Raw genomic sequence first — 27,790 nt, forward strand, 5'->3', positions numbered from 1 at the left:
AGGGCTAATTCCTCAACAAGGATTCAACACATAATTAGGTAAAACCACTGAAATAAATTACTGACATGATTTTCTGGAGGCCAGGCAATATACAATAATTTCGATTAAACTGCAGTCGAGCCTTCTCTTATTTTATCTTTACCCAGCTGACACTCAGCCTTCTCTCACTTTCTCTTTACACAGGTCACACTCCCAAGCCTTTTCAATGTCATTGATTATTTTGTGAAGGAGACTGGAGGAAATTTACGACCATTTATTTATTCTACTGATAATAACTTTGGTATGTTCTTTACTTTATTGCTGTGTTAAGAAAGACATAACTGAAAAACTGATACGGTTTGTAACATTGGATAGGCATGAGCTGTGGTTTAGCCTTTGAATTTATCCATTTGGGAATCATTTTGTTTCTGAGTCTGTGAAAATAAGGGAGCACCAATAAATCCTTGTGAATAGAGTATGCTTCCATTCAAGGGGATGAAAAATCCTGAGGCATTGTGCAATTACCTTCATTCCACAATTATATTTGGCTTTGCCAAACATGTTCAGCTGTATAAAGGAAATATAAAGGGTAATCTGTTCACAATGTCAAATGCTTCAGATAGGATAGAATGAATGCAGATTAAGGAGAGACTATGGGAATTGGTCATTAGGCAAAAGATGAATTGAGAGAGAGAAGTTTTATTCCACCATAAAGGCAGAAGTAAGATGATAGGATAACAAGGAGTAGGTGATGAGGAACTACAAAGACTAAAGTTAGGACCAGCGACAGAATGTGTGGGCCCTTTGTTCATAAATGAAGTTCAAAACAGTGAGAGCATCCCATTACACCAAGCAACTGCACATGTCACATGTCCATCAAACTGGCTTTGCATTCTAGTTTTTGGCAGAGCAAGGCAGGCTGGATGTAATAGCTGCTCTTTATTTTTGCCAACAATGCCTACTACATGTGGTTATCAGCTAAGTATTTCAAACATCATTATGAATCTTCTGAGGCCAAATAACAGAAAACCCAAAAACTTAAGAGTCTGAAAACCTTCAGAAACTCATTGAGCACAGTGTCTACTCTGCAGGAATTACCTGTACACTCAGAACAGCAAGCATCTCTAAAATGTGACCATGCAACTTGTTCAAACATGTCTATGGCTGGAGGTGTAGCTCAGTGGTAGAATGTTTGCCTAGTGTTTAAACGGCCCTGAGTTCAACCTCTGGACCTCAAAAAAGAAAAAAAATCTAACACTGGGAGGCTTGAGGGGTGAGTGCATGCAAATCCAGGGGAGCAGCTGTGTGGCTCAGACCAGTGAGGCTGCAGGCAGATCCCAGCTAGGGGTCTGCCCTGATACCAGAGGCTCCGGCACACCCACCCAAGCCAAAGGCCTGCCCAGAAAGGGGCTGCAGGAGCACACAGGCTTCAGCCAGAGGCTCACCATACCATCGGCCACAGCCAGGGACCTGCCTGGAGAAGAGCTGTACAGGTACACAAGCAATAACCAGAGGCTTGCCCCAGTACCACTGATAAGTGTAAGGAGACCCTAGCCAAAGCCTGTGCAAACAACAGAAACTAGGGTGCACAGCCCCTAACCAAAGGCCCTCCGAGACAATAGCTACATAGGGGCCCTAGCCAGAGGCATGCCTAGATACCATCTCAAGTGTGCTCAGGCCCCAGCCAGAAGCCCACCCAGACAACAGGTCAGCTCAGGGATCTAGAAGGCCACCACTCTGAACCCAGGAATTGGTGTACTGGTGAGCAGCAGAGTAAAGGCTGCTTGGTGGCTTGCTGAGAATTCAAGACCACTGGGTGAGCAAAAACTCGCCTCAACAAAGACACAGCAGGCTGCATCTGTTGAAATGAGAAGACATGTAAATAAGTTCCAAAACCAGACTTCCAGATCACCTAAGGGAACTCCAAAGGGCAATGAGATGGAACAATCTGATACTCAACCACTTGGACTCCCTGAACTGGCAATGAAAGGGGACCTGGAAAAAATGAAATCAGAAATAATTTCTCACATAACAGCAGAGATTGTGCCCATAGTACAAAACATGATTAATAAATCTAGAGTGGACACAGATAAAAAAATAGAGGAACTGAGGAATATGATGGAATCCCAACATAGGAAACAAATGGAATCCATAAAACACATGCAAAAGAGATTGCCAGGAGATTAAAAACTCTATTGAAAGTTTACACAGCAGAATGAGCCAATGCGAGGACAGAATTTCAGATATAGAAGATAGGATTGTAATTAGTGACCAGGAAAAGAAAAATTTCTTAAAAATAGTAAGGGACCATGAGAAATCAATCCTGCAGCTGCTAGACGATGCAAAGAAGAATAACATCAGAGTGTTTGGAGTCAAGGAAGAAACAAGGAGGCTTACTGATTTTTGAGGCAGTACATTTCACTTCTGGTCAGTTGTGTCATTTTTTGATACTGGGCATTGAACTTAGGGCCTTTGCATTGAGACACATCCACAGCCATTTTTATTTTATTTCAAGACAGAGTCTCGCTAAGTCAATTAGTTGCCCAGGCTGGGCTTGAATTTGCAATCTTCTTTGTTTAGCCTCACAGAGTGCCAGGATGATAGGCATATACCACCATGCCTGGCTCTGGTCAATTTTTGTATTAAAGAATTTATCCTTAATATTGAGTCTGAAAGAATTCATCCTTAATATTGAGTCTGAAATATTTCTTTTCATGTTTATACATACATCTAATTTCTAGCATTATAACATTTAAAAATGGCCAGTGTCTCTCCTGAGTCTTTTCTGTCGTCTAAATTGCTGGTTCCTGTGGCCCTCTTACTCTTATCTTTGACCTCAGTACATTAATTTTCTTAATTTTTATTTTGATTAGTACATGTTTGCAGTACATAATGACAACATTCATCATAGGGAGTTGGTACATGTACAGAATACGTCTTAATTCCTTTTATATTTTTTCCTTCCCCCTCCTTCCATTGGTCTCCCTCCCATTTGAGAAAGATCTCCCTGATTCCTATTATCAATTTTTTTTTTTTTTTTTTTTTTTGGTACCAGGGATCGAACTCGGGACCTTCTGCTTGTGAGGCAGGCACCGGAACCAATGAGCTAAATCCCCAGCCCCTTTTATTTTTCTCTTTAATTTATTTATATCTTTGATTTTCATAAAAGAGAAGCTATGTAATATTTAAACTTGTGTGTCTGATTTATTTCACTTAATATTCTCAAGGTGCATTCATTTTTCTACAAATGATTCAGATTTATCCTTCTATGTAGCCAAACAGTATTCCATTATATATAAATACCATATATTCTTTATCCATTTATCTGTTTATGAACATATAGGTAACTTCCAAGATTTAGCTATTATGAGGTGTGCTGCTATAAACACAGGTATGCATATATTACTGTAAAATGATCTCTTTAACTTTTTTTTTTTAAGAGTAGGAAAAATTTATTGAGAGAAAGACTGCTTCTAAGAGAGACACAAGGGGGACCAGAAAGTGGGTTGCCTGATGTCTTTAACTCTTTTGGAAAGATACCAAAAAGTGAGATAGCTGGGTCAAATGAAATTTCTACTTTTAATTTTGAGGAACCTCCATACTGATTTCCATAGTGGTTATATTAGTTTACATTCCCACCAACAATGTAGAAGGGTTCTCTGTGGCCTGGCCAGCATTTGTTATTATTTGACCTCTTGATTAATAGCCATTCTTCTTAAGTAAGATGGAATCTTAGTGTTTTAATTTTTATTCTTCTAATGGTCAGAGATGTTTCATGTATTTATTGCCCATTTATATTTTATCCTCCTGAGAAGTGTCTGTTCATTTCACTTGATAATTTTGACTGGGCCTTTTATTTTGGAGGTCTAAGTTTTTGAGTTCTTTATGTTTTCTGCATACTAGTCCTCTATCCAAGGAGTAGGTGTCCAATTTTTTTCCCCATTTTGCAGGTTGTCTCTTTATCCTGTTGGTTGTTTCTTTTGCTGTGCAGAGGCTTAATTTAAGCTTAACTCCATTAACTCCATTTGTTGATTTATTTCTTGTTTAATTAGGGTTCTGTTCAGAAAGTCCTTGCTTATGCCTATGTATTCAAGAGTTTTATCTATTTTATCTTCTAGTTAAATGTTTTTGTTTTAATGTTTAGATCTTTGATCCATTTTGATTTTAGTTTAGTACATGGTAAAAGATATGAATCTAGATTCAATCTTCTGCATGTGGATTCCAGGTTCCCCAGCACCATTTGTTAAAGTTTTCTTTCCTCCATTTTTTTTTTTTCCTCTGTCAAAAAACAGATGGCTGAATGTACCTGGGGTTTTCTTCATCCTATATTCTGATCATTTGTCTGTTTTTGCGTCAGTTTCATGTTTGTTTGCTAAATCACTTTGGCTTTATAACTAGAAATCTAGTATTGTGATGCCTTCTCCTTTGCTCACTACCCAGTGCTGCTTTTGTTATTCTAGATATCTTCTGTTTCCATTTGAATTTTAAAATTGCTTTTTCTAGTTCTGTGAGGAATGCTGTTGGTATTTTGATTAAGTCTACATTGAATCAGTGTATCAATTTTGGAAGTATGACCACTTTGACAATATTAGTTCTGCTTCTCCAGGAACAGGAGATATCTTTTCATTTTCTGATGCCCTCTTTGATCTTCTTTTTCAGAGTACTGTCTTATTTACTTTTCTTGTTGCTGAGACACAATACCTGACACCAAAATTTAAAGGAGAAAAGGTGTATTTTGGCTCACAGTTTGTAGAGGTTTTAGTCCATAGTTGGCTGGCTGCAAGGCAGGGTGGCATGGTAGAGAACAGCTCATGGCATGGCAGACAAGAAGCAGAAAGAGATAAAGGGAGAGGGATACCCTTCCAGGCCATGTCCCCAGTGAACCACCTCCTCCACCCATGCTCTACCTCCTAATATCACATTTATCTATAAACTTATTGGTAGGCTAATCCACTGAAATTGCCATGCCTTAATGATTCAATCACCTCCCAAAAGCCCCACCTATGAGCACATGCAGTTTAGGGGGACATCTAGATATAAACTGTAAAGAGTACTATAGTTTTTTTTAAAACTTCCTTTATTAGGTTAATTCCTAAGTAATTTTTCTTGAAGCTATTGTGAATGGGATTATTTTCTTAATTTCTTTCTTAAAGGGTTATTAGTGTACAGGAACACTATTGATTTTTGATGGTTGATTTTGTATCCTGCTACCTTGCTGAATTTATTAGTTCAAGAAGTCTTCTGGTAGAATTCTTGGGTCTTTGATGTAAAAGATCATGTCACCTTTGAATAAGGATAGTTTGACTTCCTTTCCTATGTATACCCCTTTTATTTCTTCCTCTTGCTTGATCACTCTGGGTAAAGTTTTGAATACGTTAATGGACAGGAGTGATAATAGTAGATATCCTTGTCTTGCTCCTGACTTCAGAGGAAAAACTTTCAGTTTTCCACCATTTACTATGATATTGGCAGTAAGTTTTTCATAAATGGATTTTATCAGATTGAGATAAGGTCTTTCTATACCTATTTTCTTCAGGTTTTTAAAACCCTGAATGGATTTTAAAATAGATGTAAAAATCATGAATGGATGTTGGATTTTGTTAAAACCTTTTTTCTTTTGCACACATTAAGATGGTCATGTGATTTTTGTCCTTGCTTCTATTTATGCAATGTATTACATTTATTGATGTGGGTATGTTGATTCATCCTTGCATCACTGGGATGAAGGCTTCTTGACCATAATATGTGATCTTTTTGATGATTTGCTACATTGTTTGCCAGTATCTTATTGAGGATTTTTGCATCTATGTTCATTAGAGATGAGCCTGTAGTTTTCATTTTTAGTCCTTGTCTGGTTTTGGAATCAAGGTACTATTAGCTTCCGGGAGGGAGTTTGGGGTACTCCTTCCTTTTCAATTTCATTAAGAATCTGAGGAGTATTGGTATCAGATCTTTGCTGAAGTTCTTGTAAAATTCAGTAGGGAATCCACGGGGTCCTGGGCTATTCTGAGTTGGTAGGTTATTATTATTATTATTGCCTCTGTTTCATTGCCTATTATTAGATTGTTCAGGTTTGTATATCTTCTTCATTCAGTTTTGGTAATTCATATGTATCTAGTAATCTATCCATTCTCCATTCTGGATTCTCCAATTTATTGGAGGATGGGTTTTTGAAGATTTAAAAATCTGGATTTTTGCCACGTCCATTGTGATTCTGGCTTTATTTCTAATTGCATTGATTTTGGTCTTTTTTTCTCCTTCTTTTGGTAAGACTGGCTAAGGGATTGTATATTTGGGGGGGGATTATATATTTTGTTTATTCTTTTGAAGAACTAGCTCTTTGATTCATTAATTTTTTTAATGTTTGATCTTTATAATTTTTTTTCTTTTGGTGGGTTTGATTTGGATTGTTGTTTTTGTTGGACCCTGAGGTAACAGATATTATGCAAAGATTAAACAATTAGAGATTGAACAATACATTCTTGAATTATCAGTGGGTCATAGACGACAAGGAAGAAACTAGACAGTTCCTATAATCAAATGATAATGACAGTAATACACCATAATCTATAGGGATAAAAGCAGTCCTAAGAAGTAAGTTTAGAACTATGAAGCCCTACATCGGAAAAAGCCCCCCAAAACAAAAACAAAAAACCCCAAAAACCCTAATGGTCATGTTGTGTAACAAACCACATTCAAAACATGGAGACTGAATCAACAACCATTTTATATGTTTATGATTCTATGGGTGAGAAATTTGGATCAGATTCAGTCAGGCAGTTCTTCTAGTCTCATTTGGTGTCATTTAACAAGACTTTAAACATTCAGTGACTTGGCTGCGGCTGAACTGTCCCAATGAGGCCAGCTGACACGTCTGGTGTCGGTTGTCACCTGAGGGTGGCTGAACCACTCCTCACCTTGTCTCTAATGAGGTTAGCCCAGGCTTTCTCACATAAGACCTCAAGGGCAAGTCGCTAGGGCTGTAAGTTCTTAATGCTGGGGATAAATTATGGCATCCTGGGAGTTTTATTAATAGGAAGTATGAACTGAACAATAATTACAAGTGTGACATTTCTTATACAGATGAGCTATTTCTCTTTCCTTTTTTTTAAAAAAACCTAATTTATACACAATAAAATTCACTTTTTGGTGTTCAATCCTAGACATTTTGAAAACCAACACCACAATCAGTATACCTAAAATTCCCTCATGTTTTTCCTTAGCAGTCAACCTTTCTCCCTGTAAACAAGCACTGTGTGTTCCATACCTATAGTTTTACCATTTCCAGAATCTCATATACATGGAATCACAGTATGGAACTTTCTGTTTTCCTTCATTATTTGTTAGTTCATTTTTAATTGCTGAATAGAATTTCACTGTATGGAGGTACGTTTATCAATTCAATAATTCAATTCAATTAAATTATTCAATAATTTAAATTAAGGTCATTTCCAGTTTGGGGGTAAAGGAACTCATCCTTTCTCTATGGCATTGCCTTTGCACCTCTGTACTCTCCCTTTGTTTTTGAACCTAGAGCCTTGGCCTTGTGAAGTATGTGCTCTGCATACTGAGCTAACCTCCTGAGCCAGTTTTGTAAAAAAACTGACCATACTTATGTGGATCAATTTCCATTGAGATGTTCCTAAACCTTTTGCCAATATCCCACTATCTTTATTAGTGTAGCTTTATAGTAGCTCTGCTGCTGTGAAGTAAGCAGCCCTGGTCCACCAGTTTGCTTCACTGCCAGCGCAGTAACAATGAACCCTATGAAACTGTGAGCCAAAGCAAGTGTTTTCTGCTTTAAGTTTTCTCAGGAATTTTGTTACAGGGAGGGAAAGTTAGCACAAAAAATAAAGTCAACTGGCATGTGGGACAAGAAACAGGTGAAACCAGCCCTGAATGTGGGTGGCATCATTAAACAGGATGGGGGCCTGGTTGGAAGAAAATCGGGAGGAAGCCTGTCAGCATGGGCTCTTTCCCACTCTCTGCTTATTTCTGAAAACATCCTCACAGACACATCCTGAAGTGTGCTTCTCTAATCTCCTGTGTGTTTAATACAGGAAGCTGACAAGATTAACCACCACATTACATCATGAAGCAGAAATGCTTCAAGTCTTTGATTATTTCAACATTTTGGTTTAGTATTGGTATCTGTTGTCTTTTCCCTTGAGAAATGGTCACATTTCTTTGGTCTTTTGTATATCAAGTAATTCCTGGTTCTTTGTATATCAAGCAATTTTGGGTTGTATCTTGGACATGTTCAGTATTATTGTAATGAACTTTTGCACACTGTTAAAATCTTGTGGAGTTTCATGTTTTGTTTTGTTTTGTTTTTAAGTGGGGGCAAGCAATTATCCTAATTAGATCAAACCAGTTCTGTCTCACTTTCTGTAGGAAGTGGTTCCAAACTGGTTTTCAAAGAGTTTGTCACACTGCTTTAGGTTTGGTCCCTCAGAGATTATTAGCCTAGGGTTTTGGTAATGGTTTATATCTTAATTTTGTTCTCAGAGATTGCTGTTTTGTGTTATGTATAGCTCAGCAATGAGCCTGGACCTTGCATCACATCATATACAAAATTAAAGGATTTTCTTTTCCAGGTCTCATTGCTCCAGGATTTCCCTCACTCTCCAGGATTAACCCCAACCCCCACTCTTCTAGCTAGAGAGAGGGGGCTTCTTAAAGAGTTGCGGCTACTAATGCTGTCAGTGCAGTTCTGTGAGACTCAGTCTTGCCAAAGAAATGAGGAAAAAAAAGAAAGAAAAAAAGTAATTCTAAGTCTGTCCTCATTTCCCTGAGCCATTTTCCTAGGTTCTCTGGGTGGAAAGGATTTTCTCTTGGGGTTTTAGGTGCCTATACTTCCACCACCACAGTGTGTTACTTTTCTTTTGTTGCTGAGATAAAATACCTGACACCCAAAGTTAGAGTGGGAAAGGTTTATTTGGCTTACAGTTAGTTCCTAGAGGTTTCCATCCATAATTGGCTGGCTCCCAGGCAGGGATGGCAAACAGGCATCCCAGAGGAGAAACAGCATGGTGTGCACAAGGTAGCAAAGGCAACAAGAGACTTTAACAGTGAATTTCTGCTCCTTTTCTTACTCAGACTACCAGGATTAGGGCGGTGCCAAACCACTCACTCACATGTAGTGGTTTAGCAATCACATGCTCTTAATCCTAGCATCACACAATCCAGATTTAGTTACCTTCAAAAAAGACTTGCATGAGGCTTTGGGGGACATCTAGACACAAGCCACAAGATGGTAACTTGACTACCCTTGACTTGACAACCAACTAGGGGTTGCTCTCAGAGCAGGAACAGGAAGGAAAAAATTGACAATAGATAGAAGTAACTGAATATGGGCTGTTGATACTAAATGCCTACAATTTTAGAAAAAGACAACCAAATTGTTGCTATGTGACTGAACTGGTTCAGTGTTTTGTGATTAGGAACAAATAATTCAACCTCCCTACATTTCAAATTCCTTTGTTACAATGATTATGGAATGACATTAAGAACAGATAAAATGAGAGGCATTTGGAGACTGAATGTCTTTCTTTTTTTTTGGTACCAGGGATCGAACTCACGTCCTTGAGCAGCAGGCAGTGGAACCACTGCGCTAAATCCCCAGCTCAGGACTGAATATTTTTCTGTAGAATAACATGTACTTTCAAAAGGAGAAAATGAATGGAAAAATAAAAGAATAAATGAAAATGAAAACAGGACTAAGAGCTATAAAAAGTCACAACTTAATTTGACAATGCTGAATTTTTAAGAAAACTTTGTAGAGCCCTGGAATTGTTTCAGGAATATGAACTCAGCTTGTGGTGGCAAAAAAGGACTGTTAGAACCTTTAGCTTTGTCTTGAGTTGAGAACTGGGAGGTGTAGAATAGCTAAGGTTCAAATCTGGACATATGGAAAAAGGTAATATATTCACAAGAAAATATTAAATGAAAGAATATGGAATTTTTCTTTGACTTTTGCTAAACATGTCAGCATTCGGCTGTCTCTACCACTAGATGCCAAGAGGAATGATGAGCCTAGAAGAAAGATTATTTCTTCAATTTATTTTTCCCTTTTTATTTATTGGAAATAAACAATTTTAAAAACCACTTAAAATATAGTAGGACAGGTAAAAAGGATATTAAGCTAGAGTAAGAAAAAAACTTCCTAGGGAAATTTTGAGAACCAGGTTATAGGTCCAGGATAAAATAAAAATTAAACTTGTAATTAAACTAAGTAATGTTGTAACATTACTTAGTATTTATTTTAAAAATTTTGGGCTGCGGGGAGTAGGGGCTGTGGCGGCAGAAGAGACTTGGCTGTGGTGGCTGTGTGGTACCGGACAAGAAACTACTAAAGTTCCTGTGGAACCAAAGTAGAATTACATAAGAACATAATGGATGGTGAGGAGAAAACCTATGGTGGCTGTGAAGGCCCTGATGCTATGTATTGATATCAAATTGCTATCTTCTGATGGTCATGAGTTTATGGTAAAAAGAGAATGTGCACTAACTTCAGGAACAATAAAAGCCATGTTGAGTGGCCCAGGTCAGTTTGCTGAAAACGAAACCAATGAGGTCAATTTCAGAGAGATCCCTTCACATGTACTTTCAAAAGTCTGCATGTATTTTACCTACAAGGTTCGCTACACTAACAGCTCCACTGAGATTCCTGAATTTCCCATTGCACCTGAAGTAGCACTGGAACTGCTGATGGCTGTTAACTTCCTAGATTGTTAAATAAAATAAAGTATAATAAACTGTTAATTTTTCAGTATTTAATACTTGTAGTTCAGTTAGTAATTTTTTCATATATATTATGTTGCCTGTATGCAACTGAACTGTAAAGTTAATTGCAAAGCAGATTATCTTGTTTTTTGCATAGCAATCATTGAAATTTGTTTGCCACATCAGCAAATTAAGGACATTTTTCACAAACAGAAATAAACAGATATGCCAATTCGTAGGTGGGTTTGCCTTATCTTTTGGATGTAACTTTCAAAATTAGAACAATGATGATATAGCAAATGCTGAATGTAGGCATAATGAACATGTTCTACAAGTAAATAATGGAACTAATAAGTATTTTTATGTTTTTAGTGTTTTTCTTTAAAGTTCTCATCATAGCTGCTGATAGTATTTCTAGAGTTATGCAAATAATTACATGATAAACATGTTTATAACTTAATCAAAACATTTTTTATAACTAAAAGAATAAGTTTTTCTTAAATGTGTTTTTTATAAACTGCAGTATTGTTTAAGTGCATTGTGTTTTGTTTATTGCTACAATTTAGGAACTTAATTTAAAAGCAATTTTGGAATGTTACTAGCTACAACTTTTGGGACCATAATTGTTTGAATTGTAGCCAGATGGTCAGCAAGTAAACTACATGACTTAAGAGTTCTGTGTATTGTGCACTTTGGGCAATCCAAAATGATGTATTTTCATTTTACTATAAAGCTCCCTTTATAATTTTCATTCTTCCCTCATAGTCCTTTTTGAATATATTTCTACTTGTTTAAATGTGTATTAAAACACTGACTAGGAGCTTTATCTAAATCTTAAAAGCAGGCAGTTCTAGTCTTCCTCCACCCAACTGAAATGTTACAAAATAAAAACATGGAGAGATGCAATGAAAATTTTATAATATACTCAGATATAATACATGAATTATCTTCTAATAAAATAAGTTCCAATAAATATAGTACCATAATCAGTCGGTTTTCTAAAATAAAACTCATACATATAAAAAAGTCATTCAGCTTTTATATTAGATAAAAAAATTGGAAAACTATGACACAGCATCTTTATTTAGACATGAGATAAGTTGCACTGGAATTGAATTTAGTGTTGTCTCTGCCTTAGAATAAAGCTGTCATTATAACATTTGTAAATTTAAATCTTCAGTTTATTTCTTATTAGGACAAGCCTAAACTGGCCAGGATAGCACACACACCCATAACCTCAGCTATTTGGGAGGATCACAAGGTTGCAGCCAGTCTGGGCAGCTTTTTAAAATTCTCAAAACAGAAAATACAAAAAAAAAAAAAAAAAAAAAGAAAAGGCTCAGAATGAAGCTCTATAGTAGAGCACTCCTGGGTTCTATCCCCAGTACCACCAAAAAACTCAAAACAACAACAAAAACTAGCTTAATATAGACCAGCTTTTTCTGGAAATTAAAAACAAAAACACAAAGGTAGTAATTTACCCAGTACTTTCCAGCTAAATGAAAGCAGTTAAGTATAAGTTATGTATTTTAAGTAAGTTTTAAAGACATACTGATATGTACTTTAGTATAAAGGATTATCAAGTATAATATATTATGGGACTGGGGATGTTAATTCTACAGTAGGCACACAAAAAATAGTTTGCTACTTGGTAGCAAACATTTCAATTATAAACCTAAATGATGATTTCAAAGGGGGACAGCTAGAAATAAAGTTTTAACTTTGACTAATTTTTGTAGCTTATTTTATGTGTTGGATCCAGAAGTAACTTTAAGTTTAGCATATTAAAACTGAAACAAAAGACTAGGCAGACCTGTATGCTTCGCAGCAAATGGCATGTCAATAAAGTCTATATTGACGGAAAGATTAAAAAAAAAAAATTGGGGGCTGGGAATTTAGCTCAGAGGCTCCACTGCCTGCCTGGCAAGCACAAGGTCCCGAGTTCAATCCCCGGAACCAAAAAAAAAAAAAAAAATTTTATTAAATAGGCTACCAGTGTTCCAGGTACAAGCAGGAAAATCAATTCCTGCAGAAAATAACCACCTTGTTACATCGTATTGGCTCATTAATTAATCAAGATTTTCTACCTGTAATTTCTAGGCCAAGAACTCAACACTGAAGGGACAAGTAAGAAGTTGAAGAAAAATCCATATGTTGCATGAAATAAAATGTGGAAAACTGCCTTCATATATTTTAGTAATTTGTATTTTCAAAAGGAGTATCTCACTTTTAAATAGAATTACCTCCCACTCTTGATCCTGATTTCCAAGTCATTCACTTATACCCTAATAAAAAATGTAGCACATGATTTAATTAATTTATTGGAATGAAATCAACTCACAGGGAAACCACAAGCTATGAATGTGGTGTAACTTGCTAATACATACATTCCTATGCACTGCTGTAAGTTAACATATACTGCTTTCTAAACTGAGTTTTAATTTTTCTAGGCTTCAGTTAAATACATTTCCCCTATACAATTTCCACAGCAGATTCTCTCCTAAGTACAGCCAATTAAAAACTCACTAGGATTTTGTTGAAATATGATCTGACCAATTCATAAAATGTCATTTAAATTATCTACGTGAAAGCCAGAGACATGAAATGTAAAAGCCCTTTTTCAATAGGACTACATGCCACATATTTTGTTACTGAGAATAAATAAAATGTATTCCTTTTCATGTTCTTCACATTTTTGCTTGTTCAAAACCCACAGATCTGTACAAAGACGGTAAGAGTATATACCACATTCTTTCACAAATATGACACAGTATGAGCTGATTATATTCACTCAGTTTCTTAAAAATATGGATCCCTCAGCCCCAGGCTATATGTAGTGCATCAGAACCTCACGTGTGTTGTTTCATGTTTTTTTTCTTTCAAAAAAACCTTTTAAAGTTGATTTTGATGGTCACATAATTTAGGAATCAAGAAGTAAGGATCAACTAAGAATTAAAAGATACGGCCTATATTCTCTTCCTGGTTCTAAACACTTGGACATTTGGTTTGTTGGGTTTCCTGATCTGAAAAAATGAAGGGGTTAGAATACATCCCTAAGGTCTTCTTAGCTCCAACATATTATAAAAATGCGTCTTTATAAAAAATTAGGACACAGACACACACTGAAGACTGTGAGATAGAGGAGGAAGATGGGCACCTGTAAGTCAAGGAGAATGGCTTTAGAAAAAAAAAAAACTATTTGACCAACTACTACTCTTCTAGGCATCTTCTAGAAGGAGTTAAAGACATCACATTACACTGATACATGCTCACCATGTTTATAGCAGCACATTTCATAATTACTAACTCTTGGAAGCAGCCCAAATGTCCATCAACAGATGAATGGATATGAAAATGTGTTCTTTACACACAGTGGAATACTAGTCTGCCATCAAGGAGGATAGACTTAAATCACTTTTTAGAAAATGGATGTACTTTGAGATCATAGTGTTAAGTGAAACAAATAAAACACAAGTTAAATATTGTACTGTTTCTCTTATATGAGAAACCCAGGGTAAAAATAAAAGAAGCAGGGAGACAGATCATTCTCAGAGGGGAAGGGGATCAAGGGATGGGGGGGGGATACAGGAATTGGGATGTGTTAGGTACATGTACCAACTCCACACAAGGAATGTAAACATTATGTACTGCAAATGTACCCCACCCCCCCGGAAGGGGAAGGGATCGAAGGACAGATGGAGGGTGGAGGGGGAGGGAAGGAAGGCAAAGGGGATGAAAAAAGGAATCAAGATATGTGATGAACATGTACAAACTTTCCACAAAGAATGTAAACATTATGTTCAATACTCATATACTAATAAATTAAAATAAAACAAATCAACCTCACTGACACCTTGATTTCTGACTTTTAGCCTCTAGACCTGTAACAAAATATTTTTTAAGTCACAAAGCCATTTGTTATATAGCACACCAGCAAATTAAATGAGTATCTTAGTTACTTTTCTCATTGCTGAAACAAAATACTTGACACCCAAAGTTAAAAGAGCAAAGGTTTATTGTAGCTCTCAGGCTGGAGCTTTCACTTCATAGTTGGCTGGCTCCAAGCAGTGTCACATGGCACAGGGATACTGCAGAGAAACAGTTTATGGCAGTCAGATGGCAGCAAAGTAGTGAAGGAGCAAGTGACAGTAACAGCCCTCTTTCTATCCCTTATCTAGGCTACATGCCTTTAGGGCAGGTAGCACTCACATCCAGGGTGGGCCTTATTATCTACACCCAGAACCATGCCAAACAAATCAGTGGACTGATTTAGTAACCATACACCCTTAATCCCAGCATCACACATTCTAGATCCAGCCACCTCTGAAAAGTCCCTCCCAGACCACATGAAGCTTTGGGGGGAGATCTAGACACAAACCATAACACCGGGCTATCTGGGATGCCTGAAAATACCCAGAGTTCTAAGCTTTCCTTGGATTTACTGAATTAGAATTTCTGTGGGTTGGCTCAAAAAACTACCTTTTAGTATGCTCCAATAAAAATTAAGTTTGAGAAACACTTTAAAAAGTTCTGTGCTATCAAGACAAACTATCTGTAGAAGAATATATGAAAATCAAGTAGGTTTTCTTTTAAATGGAGAAGGAGAATCAACTAAAGAGGAATCTTAGATGAGAGTTGGGATATAGTCTCTCTGTCAACATAAGTATTTGCTGAACCCTTATATACATTATTGTGTTAACTGATTTAATATGTTTCCCTTGGCTTGAACCACTAGTGGTACATTCATGACGATCCCATCAGACAGCTTGAACCAGACAAATGAACCTAATCAATTTTATCAGTTTAATAGTCTATAAATGGATTGAATCTAACTAGAGGCTTGAATTTGAATAATTACTGACAGATGTAAATATTACTGAATAGTATTCAAACCAATTAAAAATCATTACAATAATCAACAGATTTCATTAAATTTGTATTCATGAATAGTTTATCAATCGTCAATTCTCTAAATTTTAACATGGAAATCTACAAATACCCCATTGCTGGTGTATATGCATTACAGCTACTGTACCACAAATTAGCTGTATTACAATTTTTTTATACCATTTTAATGTTTCTCCTAAAGGAACTGTATTATGATGACATCTGGGCTACTAAATCAATGCCTTTCTTTGCATTGCTCTAATCAAAGACAGCCTAAGAAGTGGTACAAGCCACCTGATAGGTCAGTCATGCATGTACCACCAGTGGTGCAAGCTGTCCAACGGTTCAATCAATTCAAATCATAGCTACATCACAGTAAGACATATGAATTATGGGCTCGTTGTGAACATGCTAAAGACTACAAAAGAAGCACATGTTATTTTCAAGGGTCTCACAAATACATATGAGACACATGACTAAAGAGCTTCAATTTCTTACCATTTCAAAAATTTTAGTGTATTTTTGCATTGTAAGAAAATACAGTATGGACTGTAGAAAGATTTTTAAAAATTATACTTGCGAAGATGGTGAGACAATATGATTGACTGCAATGAAGTAGAAGGGAAGGGGATAAGGGACAAAAATCAAAAGCCCAGGGCCTAACAAAGGTGACAAGTCTAACAGAAGCAGCAAGAGAAACAGCTTCATAGCTGTCTCAATAGTGAGAAAAGAAGTCTTTAAGACAGTGGCAAAATACGTATCTCCAATATGCTGAAAGATATTAAAGGCCATTATCAGAATTCTATATTTAGCAAAAATATCTTTGAGAGCTGGGGGTATAGTTCAGTGGCAGAGTCTTGCCTAGTACATTCTAGGCCTAGAATGCCAAAAAGAAGAAAAAATGAATGAGGGAAAAATATAGATATTTTCAGAAAACAAATCATGAACAATTATGCCACAGGAAACTTTCATACAACAGAATTCTAAAGGAAGTATTTTAGTTAGAAATTTATCCCATGTTTCTTAGTCCACTCAGGTTGTTTTAACACAACATCATAAACGGACTGGCTTATAATAAACATCAGAAATTTATTTCTCACAATTCAGAGGTAGGAAATCCAAGATCAAGATGCCAGCAGATTTGGTGTCTGTGGAGAGTCCCCTTCTGGCTCAAAGATGGCACCTTCTCTCTATATCCTCAGAAGTGTGATGGTCTCCCTCAGGTCTCTTTTACAAGGGCTTCATGCCTGATCACATCCCAAAGAAAGGCCCAATTCCGAATACCACCACTTGGAGGTTCTACTGTCAATACATGAACTTAGGAGATACAAATGTTCAAATGACAGCCTTAGATACTAAATAAGAATAAACAGCAGAAACACTGGTTTTATGTGTGTAAAAATACAAATACTGACTATATTAACAGAAATAAAATCTCACAGCATTAAACACATTCAAGTACAAGGTAACAATTAAAATACATGAGAGAAATAAAATACACAACAATAGTATGTAAGTTGGGAATGATATAGCTGTTCTATAGTTATGTCTTGTATAATAACTCCAAACTCAGTTACATAAATCATTCATGTTCATTAATTTGGTGGGTCAGAAACTCATTATGGGTAAGAATGGCTCCATGAAATCTAGGGTCTGGAATCATCTGAAGTTATGATTTCTCCCTATGCTGCTGTCAAATGCATACAAATTATTATAAAATAAATACCATATTCTGGGTTACGAGTGGTTAGTGTCAAAGGATCAAAATCAGGAAGATCATTTTTAAAACTGTGATCAAAATTCAATTAAACTGAAAATCAAACTAAAAATGATCATTAGAACTGCATGTTTGGAAATGATGAGGGGTGATCAAAATATATAATTAATGTTTAAATTACACTGCCTTTAATCCCACTCAAAATACTCCTCCACTTTGAACATACTTATCCTATTGTTCTTGCCATCTTCTGAAGCAGCTCTGAAAGTTGTCTTTTGTGTCTTTATGAGGTGATCAAAAATATGGTGAATGCAGTTCCTGAAGGCCATTCAATGTAAAGGCAGGATGCGTTAAGATACTTTTCTCTCATTGCTGAGACAAAATACCTGACATCCAAAGTTAGAGAGGAAGGGGTTTATTTGGCTTATAGTTCGTAGAGGTTTCAGTCCATAATCGGCTGGCCCCAAGGCTGGAACGGCAAACAAGCATCATAGAAGAAAAATATGGTGCGCACAAGGCAGCAAAGGTAACGAGAGAGGGAAGTTAACAGTGTCTCTCTGCCTCTTCCATCTTTTTTTTTTTGGTACCGGAGATCGAACTCAGGTCCTTGCACTTGCGCAGCAGGCAGCAAAACCACTGAGTTATTCAGACTACTTAGGGTGGGTAGCACTCACACCCTTAATCCTAGTGCCCTCTAACCTAGCATTGCACCATGAATCAATTCCAGCTTCACACACTCTAGATCAATCCTATGACCACATGAGGCTTTGGGGGAACATTTTGACCCAAACCATAACACAGGCTCACAAAATATTAGTGTATCCTCAACCACCTTATTCACTGGATCTGGCTGTGACTGCTGGCTCTTCCTCAAAGTCAAAATGATGATGAAAGGTAGAAGTTTTGAAGCAATTCAAGTCACTGAAGCAGCCGTAACATTCAGTGAAAGACAACTGAAGACTTCCAGAACTGCTTCAGAAAGTGGCAAGAACCACAGAAAAGTGTGCTTAAAGCAAAAGGGAGTATCTTGAGAGTAACAGTAAAGTGTCTTTTATTATAATAAACTTCTAAATTCAAACATTCATCATATATATATATATTTTTTTTTGTACCAGGGATCAAACTTGGTACCTTGTGCTTTTGAGGCAGGCAGCAGAACCACTGAGCTAAATCCCCAGCCCACATTCACCATATTTTTTAATCACATCCCACACTCTCCTCCTGTGTGCTGGGATCACAGGCATGTGCCGCCACACCCAGCTAACTCTCCATACTCTCCTAAAAGAGCCAACCAAAGAGTAGAAGAGGAAATGCTCATGAAAATTCAAAACTAGTTTAATTAAATATTGGTATGGTTTGGAACATAAATGTCTTCCAAAGCTCATGTATTGAAAGCATCAGTTATCAGAGGCAGGGCTTTTACGAGGTGAGAGAATCATGAAGGTTCCACCCCAGGAATAGATTAACCCATTTGTGGATTCATAACTTCACGGGCTACTGGAAAGCAGTGCAAACTTAAGGAAGTGAGCCCTAGTTGGAGGACACAGGTCACTAGGGGTGTGGCTTTGAAGGGTATATTTTGTCCCCAGTCCCTGTCTACTTCCTGGGCACCATGAGGCAAACAGCTTTGTTTCAAGTGTTCCCTTCCATGATGTTCTGCCTCAGCACAGTCCAGCTGACTGTGGACGGAAATCTCTGAAACTGAGCCAAAATAGATCTTTCTTCCTTTAGGTTGATTTTCTCAGGTATTGTTACAGCAATAGAAAACTAACACAAATATTAACAATATTAATATAAAAACTTGTGAACTATGTCTAGACTATAAATTTAATTCTATAACAATAGTGCCTATGTTAGAAAAGATGAGTTGAAAATGAACGAGGTAACCTATCTCAGGAAGATAGAAACCAAGAAAAAATAAAAATGGAAAAATGTAGATAATATTTTAAGAGCAGAAATGAAATGAATGAAAATCAAACATAAAATAGTAAGGATCAATAAAACTAAATTATATAGTTATACAGAAAATCTAAAATAAATAATTTACAAAATGACTAGAGTTTGAGTTTCCGGATACAAAAACAGTATGAAGAAATCATGTTTATTTTATATATCATCAATAGGAAATAATGTGGGCTAGGTCATTTGGATTAACATTCTAGCTAGACAACTTTGGAAAAGTTGGATAAAACATATTTTTAAAATTCAGGGGAAAGCATCAGAGAACTGATGTTAGCAAACAAATTACAAATTACTAATACTGGCCGGGCGTCGTGGCACACAGATAGGCTGAGGCAGGAGCATAGCCGTGAATTCAAGGCCAGCCTGGGCTACACAGTGAATTCAGGGCTAGCCTGAACTATAAAGGGAGACTCTGCCTCAAAAAAATCAAAAATCAAATTACTAATATGTGTGAGAAGGTGAAGTCAGAATGGTAAACCTTTAGGTTGTGACCACTGCCTCCTGGGATCTTTACCGATAAGACCTGTAACAAGCTACTGAGAAAAGGTGCAGAGCTAAGGGGCTAAGGATTAAAAAACATTGTCTAGGATCAGCAAGAGGTGAAGATTCAGGTAACCCCAACTTACACTTTGGAACCTGAAGGGCTGAACTTTAAAGGAAATAAGAAGTAAGCACTAGAAGAATCTAACTCGGCTTTGAAGGTCCAGAAAATCTCAAAATTATCCTGAGTTACTAGTATCAAGGTACCTGGAAGAAGCAAATGAGAAAATGTGGAGGATGAAAATATCATCCTGGGCATCAAATTATTTCAGTAGGTTTTTAAATACTGACAAGTGAGTAAACATAATGAGACACACAGGTGCGTAACAGAAGAATAAGGACTAGAAAGAACAAAAGAAAAATAAAAACAAACACAGGAGGATTTTAGACTTTAGAGTTATTAGACACAGAACTAAACAAAAGATTAAAATGTGGTTAGGAAACTGTGAGGCTGACAAGTTTGCATATTTACTATTAGAAATTTGAGAACTGAAAATACAAAAAGGTTAAGAATAACCAAGGCACAAAATGGTGAGCTGAGAGGAATTGCTTTGCTTGTTATAAAAAATACCTTTCAGCTATGGTAATAAAGACATACTAGCACAGGGATAGAAAAGAAAAGGAACCAAACACTGAGAAAAAGATTTATATGGATATATTCCTATGTCATTCAGTGGCACTGCAGAAAAAAACAGAACAGACTTTTCAGTAAATTGTGGAGAAGCATTATCTATCACACACAAAATTCCGTGTGAATTAAAAACAAGTATAAAAAACAAAACCAAATTTCTCTGAGACAATAGAGAAGGATATCTTCATGATCATCACATATACGGGAAGTGATTTTTTTCAAAAACTTACAAACATCTTTTATAAATCAAAGAAAAAGATTGCCAACACAACAAAAAAATGTGTAACAAATTGACAAGACATTTTACAAAAACCAAGGTCAAAGTGGCCAATAAATTTATGAAAAAGTGCTCAACTTTACTGGTAAATAGGAAAGTTCAGAATAAAATTTCAATTAGATACAACTGCACATGTACCAGATTAGCAAAAACAAAAACAAAACAAAAAAACCTGTTAACATCAGCATTAACCATAAGAGTCTGAAATCTAGGAAAATTTCTGTAGTTACTTAATAAAATTTAGGACATGAAAAAGTAAGCAATCCATAACCAAGTAATTCTACTCCTAGTGTTTTATGGTAGAAATTTATTGTCTCAAACTTAAAACTTCCCAATTGTCCACAATCAACAGAATAAGTAAACTATGGTATATTAATGCAAAGTTGAATTATACAGCAATGATGACAAATAGCTACAATCAATGTTGATGAACCCGCATGTTGATGAAAGAAGCCACCAAGAAAGGCAGATTGCTTTACATAAAGTTCAGAAACAAGTAGAAATAAACTGCAGAGTTCAGGTTCACATACATAGGTCATACTGTAAGAACAAGGACATAGTAATCCCAAAGGTGGAGCAGTGGTCATCACCAAAGGCTGTATGAGGAAGCTGTTGGGAGGGGAAGGAACTATAGAGAACTTGTTAGCTGCTCTCCATGTTTTATTACTGTGAAGACTGGTTATGTATATAGTCTCTTTAAAATCATTCCTTAAATTGTGCATTTGTATTTTATGCATTCTCTTGCATTTATATTTTTTGAATATATGTCTCATCAATTTAAAAAAATCAAAGCTTTTAAAGACATGGAAAGAGAAAAGGGAACACAAACTACTTACTGATATTTACTCTGATCCCCAAGATCTGAAGTTCCTGATTTCTGTTATTGAATCTGTTCAAGTAAAATAGCTACAACCACATCCAGTAACTGCACACTAAACTAGATGCATTTAGTCACAATAAATTTGTGATATTCATTGTAGTTGAGAAAATTAGGTAAAGAGAAATTTTCCATCCAGATTTCAAGAGAACAACTTATTTTCTCTGTTCATTTTACTAATTATAAATTGTGGATTCAAAAAAACCTGAATTTTTTTAAAGCTCTGATACTCTCATTACCAAAATGAACTATCAAAGATAACATATAAAAATAAAGATACTATTCTACAAGTTCTACCTTTGGGATGATTTATGAAGGACTTAACTGCTCTGAACTCTCAAAGGAATGAATTTTAGAAATACCCAACCAGCAGAGTGGAATTTACCAGATGAAGTTTCACATAACAACTGTTTTTCCCTGTTTTTGCTGACTTAATTGAATGACTGTCCTGGGGACTGAACCCAGTGCCTCATGTGTGCTATGCACATACGCTAGCACTAGGCTACACTGCCCACCCCTGCCCAGCTGTTTCAACAGAATTTCAAGGTGCCAAAGGCATTGTGAAGTAATGTTCCCCCATAACAAATGAATGCTCTATCTCCACAAATCCAAACCATGAAAATTAGGAAATATCAAAGCAACATTACTCACAAAATAAGTGCCAGAATCAGAATCTCTGGAGCCAACTATAAATATGTTCTATAGATATTCTCAAATTTCTTCATTTATTTTTAAATTTAAAGTAAAAATGGAAAAGTGGAACTGAGACAAATTTTTGCACCTAGTATGTCAACCTCCAACACTAATTCCATGGTACAGAAACAAACAAAACAATGAGAAAAATTGTCATTAACTTCACCTTGGCTTTCGAGCTTAGTAGAACTAACTAGAAGAAAGGACAGCAGTAATCATTACTATGGAAAAAATGGTTGCAGGTTTAATCACAAAATGAACTTAATCCTTAATCATCTATTTATATCTGCTAAAGCACTGATTCCTATAAATATGAATTGATAGTCTGGATCTAAATTTACTTCCAAAAAGATGTGGACACTTAGCTAAAATATAAGCAAGCATGAGGTAATACTTGAGGACTGCTGAATGTTTACCTAAAAAATATGAGTTACTGTCAAAGAGCACAGTACAAAGTGAAAGTGGAAAATGGCTTCTTAATACAAAATTATTTTTTATTTTTATCTTCTACGATTTGAAGACACAGAGCCTTGATATTCCTGGATTCAATTTTAGGTAATGTTAATTTTTAATATTGGAATATATACAAAGGAAGAGGGTAGGATATGGGGATCAAAAATTAATTTATTTCCAAGAAAGCTATTTTCTTAAAACTCCTACTGTTCACTTTCCCCTATCTCTCAATGAGAAGGTTATCTTTCAGTTATTCAAATTGACTCTCCACTTCCAAATACATTTTCCTAAATGGATGATACCTTCACAAAAAAAGGAAACAAAACCCGTGGTTGAAAAAAAAAATAAACTATTTTTAAGTGGAAAAGGAAAGTAATTACAGAGTATAAAGAGCTATCAAATGAGAGTGCATCCATTTTTTAATATCAAAGTACCTAGGAATGGTTTGGACAGGAGAGCAGAAAGGAGCTAGAGGGAAAAGACTTCCTGAGGTTATGAAATGCCAAATGCTTCTGAAAGCAAGTCAGCCTTAGGAGTAAAGGGATCCCTTGCTGCTCTCATTGAGTTCAGTGTTGAGTACTTCACATAGTTTTAATGAAAGCACTTTTATCTGCAATAGTTTCTATTAGAAAACAGAAAGTTTCTCTCAATAAAGACCTAAAAAATATTTTTTTTATCCTTTTTAATCCCCTTTCTGGGAATGAGGAATAAAACAATATATTTCCCTTTAAAGTAAACATATTTTTTCTTAACATTAGATTGCTAGAAGAAAAAAAATCAAGACTTTACTAGTGATATTTTTAATTTTTAGTTTTCATCTACTTCTGAGGATACTCCCTTTACAAAACTTTCTAGTCTTACGCATGATCACAATTGCTTAGAGTTCCAAATAAATAAAATACCCACACCAGAAGGCATATTTAAAGTTCAAATGATTAGCCACATTTCTGTTCACATTCTTGGATTTTCTACGAGGGTTGTCCAAGTCCATATAATACATATATAATACAGTTTAAGTCAACATATGTCATCTGATTTGCTCATGACTTACAACACTGATGATATAAAAAAAATCCTGATTCGGGGGAGATGGGGATATAATAAACACTTTAAATTAGAAGAGGTAATAGGACAGTAAAGTATAACTACACAATTTAAAATCTTTACTCTTCATCTACCACTATTGTCTCTCCTCTTCCAATGGTATTAAAATTTTGAAGCCTAATCACATAAGAGACACAAGGTGCTGAACAGCCTTTGTATTGAAAAATGGGTCTCAAATACCAAACAAAAAGAAATTTATAAAGTGAGATTAACTTTTTTGGATAGCTGCATTCACTACTTTCAATTTCTTTATATTTTTCTTTTTGCCATAGACAAATACTTTGTTTCATTTTCTTCCAGAGAGCTTAAGACACAAATTTGTTGTATTACAAAATGGTATTCCAATTAAAAGTTGCTTGTTATCACAGCCATGTGTGAAGCATCAGACAAGTTTATATTATGTTCCAAAAGGTCTTCTAATTATTCAATGTAGTTTCTTACTGATGTTTTCCTTAAATTAAGGCTTCTTCAAAGAGAAATCCACAGTATTACGAGCTGATTTTTTTTTAAGCTTTTTATAAATCCATGTAATTGTGGAGTAACTTTAAGGTCACCTCTATTAATCGATGTCATGACTGAAGAAGTATCTCACTGGAGGTCCTGGTAAATCTTCATCTCCATCAGTGTCTGGGGCAAATGACACAGTAAGATCCACATACTTTTTTTCAGTAGAAGGTTTCACAAGTTTATGCATCCTAAGAAAAAAAGCAAGAATGATACATTGATAATTCTGTCACATGAAAGAATGATTTTTTTTTTGTACCGGGGATCGAACTCGGGACCTTGTGCTTGTGAGGCAGGTGGCAGAACCACTAAGCTAAATCCCCAGTCCGAAAGAATGATTTTTAAAATGCTATCCAGAACATCTGGACTTGTATCTATATTCTACTTTAAAATCAAGTCCATCTGCTTTTATATATGCATTTTTATTTAAAAGTTCTGAATTCAAGACACTCATTTATTTAAGAGTGAATCAATCTAGATCACTGCTGGTAATGATAAAAAGTAATGACTATTTTCTCAGACTCAAAATGTCAGCAATGACTTTGAAAATTCAATTCTTTTCTATACAGGAATATAAAGTTTAGAGGGATCATAAGTTCTCTACCATTTCTTTGGAAAGAGTAAAATAGCAAGCTAGATAAAAAAAATCTTAAAATGCAAGCTGTCTCTAGTCTCCATTCTCCCTACATAGCTGCTGTTACAATTTTCTTAAAATGTTTGGTATCATTCTAGTATCTGATGTGGTGGATCATATAGTAAGTACCAACCTCATGCTAGGCTCTGAACTATGTAATTTAAAAAGTCCTGTATAATGGCCCTTTCCATTTTATGAAGATACTTTGTTGCATACATAACTTTTCATTCTTTCCACTCTTCACTGACATCACATTAACCTTTAAGGTGATTACAAAATATCTCACTTTCCAACCACCCATGCATGCTCCTTTTTAAGCTACATGTTTGTATAAACTGTTGCTTTTGCAAGGAAGAATATCCTTTCTTCAAAGCTAGAGTAAATGAAATCTACTCAGAACTACAGGTTTGAGTTAGTAGTGCCCATGGTGCACTATAAAAGTCTTTATTATAATGAGTCAATTACATTTAATTAATGATTAACATTAATTTCCCTTAGTAGACTGTGAACTCCTAACAGCAGGACTATGTGTAATGTCAAAATATTAACAGGAGTACCATTTATACTTCTTCCATTCCATTACACTGTTGTATATGCCAATTATTTTAACGCTAAACAGCTTTGAACACAATTGTTCGTATCTGTAGACAGGAAATTTGGACGGTACTGTGACAGAACAAGTAGCTGTGCAAGCATGAAAATCCACTGCTAAGCTAGCTCATGTTCTGAACTGCAACATCACTGACTATGTAAGGTGTCCGGCCACTTAATAGGTACTCAATAAATACCTGCTAAATTAACAGTGTAATAAAATTATAAATATCATTCACAAAATATATCATGCTGGAGGCATCAAATATTGGCTAACTCTCAAAAACATTTTTCTTATTTGAAGCAAATGTTAAAATCCACTGATCAATACATTTTATGACTATATATTCCACTTTCAACTAGGTAGCTCACAACTAAAGAATTCCAAATACTACTTAATTTATCCCAAAGATACTCATGAATCCTAATGAAAAACAATATAAGGCAAATTAATGCTTTCGCTAATACATTTTTAAGGTAAAGATAATCAAGATTAACATAATTTTAAAACTGCCAAGTGTGATAAAATGACCAGACCAAATAAAGATTCCTGCCTTTGTGAAACTTATATTCTAATTGGGCAAAGATAATAAAAGAAATATTTAAAGAAGAATATCTGGTAGCCATATAATTCAGTGATCAGTGCCACGAAAAGAAAAAGAAGAACAAAGAGGGCGTGCTAGGTGGTGAGAGACTGCAGTATTAAATACAGTTCAGAAAGGCCTTTACAGGAAGTGCAAAGCAAGAGCTAAATTAACATGGTCGCCATCTCAGAAGGAATTACAAGCAGACGGAACAACTAGAGCAAAGATCCTGTGCTGGACGCTGACTGGGGTCACTTTTCAAGGCAATGTTAATAAGGAGGCCAGCATGCCGGGATACTGTGAAGGGAAAGTTAGGTCATCTGGGATCTCAGAACACTATAAAGACGGCTTTCTCTGGCTCCCTTTCTTCCTTTCTTTCTCTGCTCACTGCCATTTTACTGTATGAGGATGTGATAGGCAGAGCGAGTATCTGCATTTCTAAGTGTAACAGCTCAGGACCACCATGCCTGCATCCCCCTCTTTCACTCTTCTTTACCCTCTCTACAGCACTTGCCATCTCTGATCCAGTCTGGTTACTATGCAGATCCCTCCACCAGTGGGGGGCTCTGGCTTGCTCTTCACTGTATCCTAATGCTTATGATAGCACCTGCACAGGAGGCATCTCGAGCAAGAATCTCCTGAATAAATGCATAACTCTCTAGCACTTGGTTTTACACTGCATTCTCATAAGCCCTGTTATGGCACTTAAGAGGTGGGGCTGCTTTTATTTAGTGTATTGACTCAAGTTTCTAAGCCTGTTACATGAAGAGCTGACTGTAAATTCACAAGAGTATTGTAATCTTGAGATACTCCTTAAAAAGCCAGCCGCTGGCCTTCTCTCTCTTCCTCTTCTCTTCTGGCAGATTTACTATCTTAGTAAAGTTATTACACAGCAGTAATGCTTTTTCCTGAATTTCAATACCTCTATATTTAATTTTCTAGTGTGCATCTACTTATGTTTTGATTCTTTTGCATATTAACAGCTGAAATTACTTACGTTAACTTCAACCTTTTTGCGTGACCAGGCATTACAGGAACATAAAGCATTTTAACTCCCTGAACTACCATTGTTGGCTCAATTCCGTACTTTTCCTAAAAATGAATATCCAAAAGAGAAAAAATCAAATCCTCATCCAAACATAAAATACTTAGGTGAAAATGCTTTATGGTCAGTGAAAAGAAAACAAATTAGTGCTAAATAATACTTATTACTTCCAATAAAGTTATGGGTAAAAACTATAGTAGTCCCTCTTTATCCATGCTTTCAATTTCTGTAGTCACAGTCTGAAAATATTAAACGGAAAATTCCAGAAATAAACAATTCCAAAGTTTTAAATTGTATGCCATTCTGAGTAGTGGAATGAAATCTCAAGCTGTTCCTTCTGATCCACCTGGGATGTGAATGACCCCCAGTTCAGCACATCCATGCTGTACACACTGCCTCTCACTAGTCATGCTGGAATTGTCTTGTTATCAGACTGACTGCTGCAGTGTTCAAATAACCCCTACATAGCAATGACTCCAAAATTCAAGAATTTTGAACACTGGCAATTCAGACATGCTAAAAAATAGCTGTAAAGTGTTTTTTTAAAGTGAAAAGATGATGATTCTCAACTTCTTGGGGAAAGAAAT

At 35.9% G+C, this 27,790-nt stretch overlaps 2 protein-coding genes and 1 pseudogene across 3 annotated transcripts in view; 2 read left to right on the top strand and 1 right to left on the bottom strand.

Moving 5' to 3' along the window:
- The window catches only part of Stap1 (signal transducing adaptor family member 1), a 48,042-nt gene extending 35,030 nt beyond the window's left edge, over positions 1-13,012 (top strand). For both annotated transcript variants that reach the window (XM_021262290.2, XM_004849833.3), the window contains 2 exons: positions 184-280; positions 12,805-13,012. In XM_021262290.2, the coding sequence (XP_021117949.1) occupies positions 184-280; positions 12,805-12,866 (159 nt within the window). In that variant the 3' untranslated portion in view covers positions 12,867-13,012. The remainder of the gene's footprint in view (positions 1-183; positions 281-12,804) is intronic.
- Positions 10,252-10,799, top strand: LOC147825184 (elongin-C pseudogene; annotated as a pseudogene).
- Positions 13,013-22,746: 9,734 nt separating the features above from the next.
- Positions 22,747-27,790, bottom strand: part of Uba6 (ubiquitin like modifier activating enzyme 6) — a 90,922-nt gene continuing 85,878 nt past the window's right edge. Inside the window, exons 33-34 of the mRNA XM_021262289.2 lie at positions 27,156-27,250; positions 22,747-24,540 (exon numbers count right to left, since the gene is read on the bottom strand). Coding sequence (XP_021117948.2) covers positions 24,405-24,540; positions 27,156-27,250 — 231 coding nt within the window. The 3' untranslated portion in view covers positions 22,747-24,404. The remainder of the gene's footprint in view (positions 24,541-27,155; positions 27,251-27,790) is intronic.

This window comes from Heterocephalus glaber, unplaced genomic scaffold (genome assembly GCF_053883595.1).
Source record: "Heterocephalus glaber isolate CG9 unplaced genomic scaffold, H.glaber_assembly_v1.0 deba00001509, whole genome shotgun sequence".
Lineage (NCBI taxonomy): Eukaryota > Metazoa > Chordata > Mammalia > Rodentia > Bathyergidae > Heterocephalus > Heterocephalus glaber.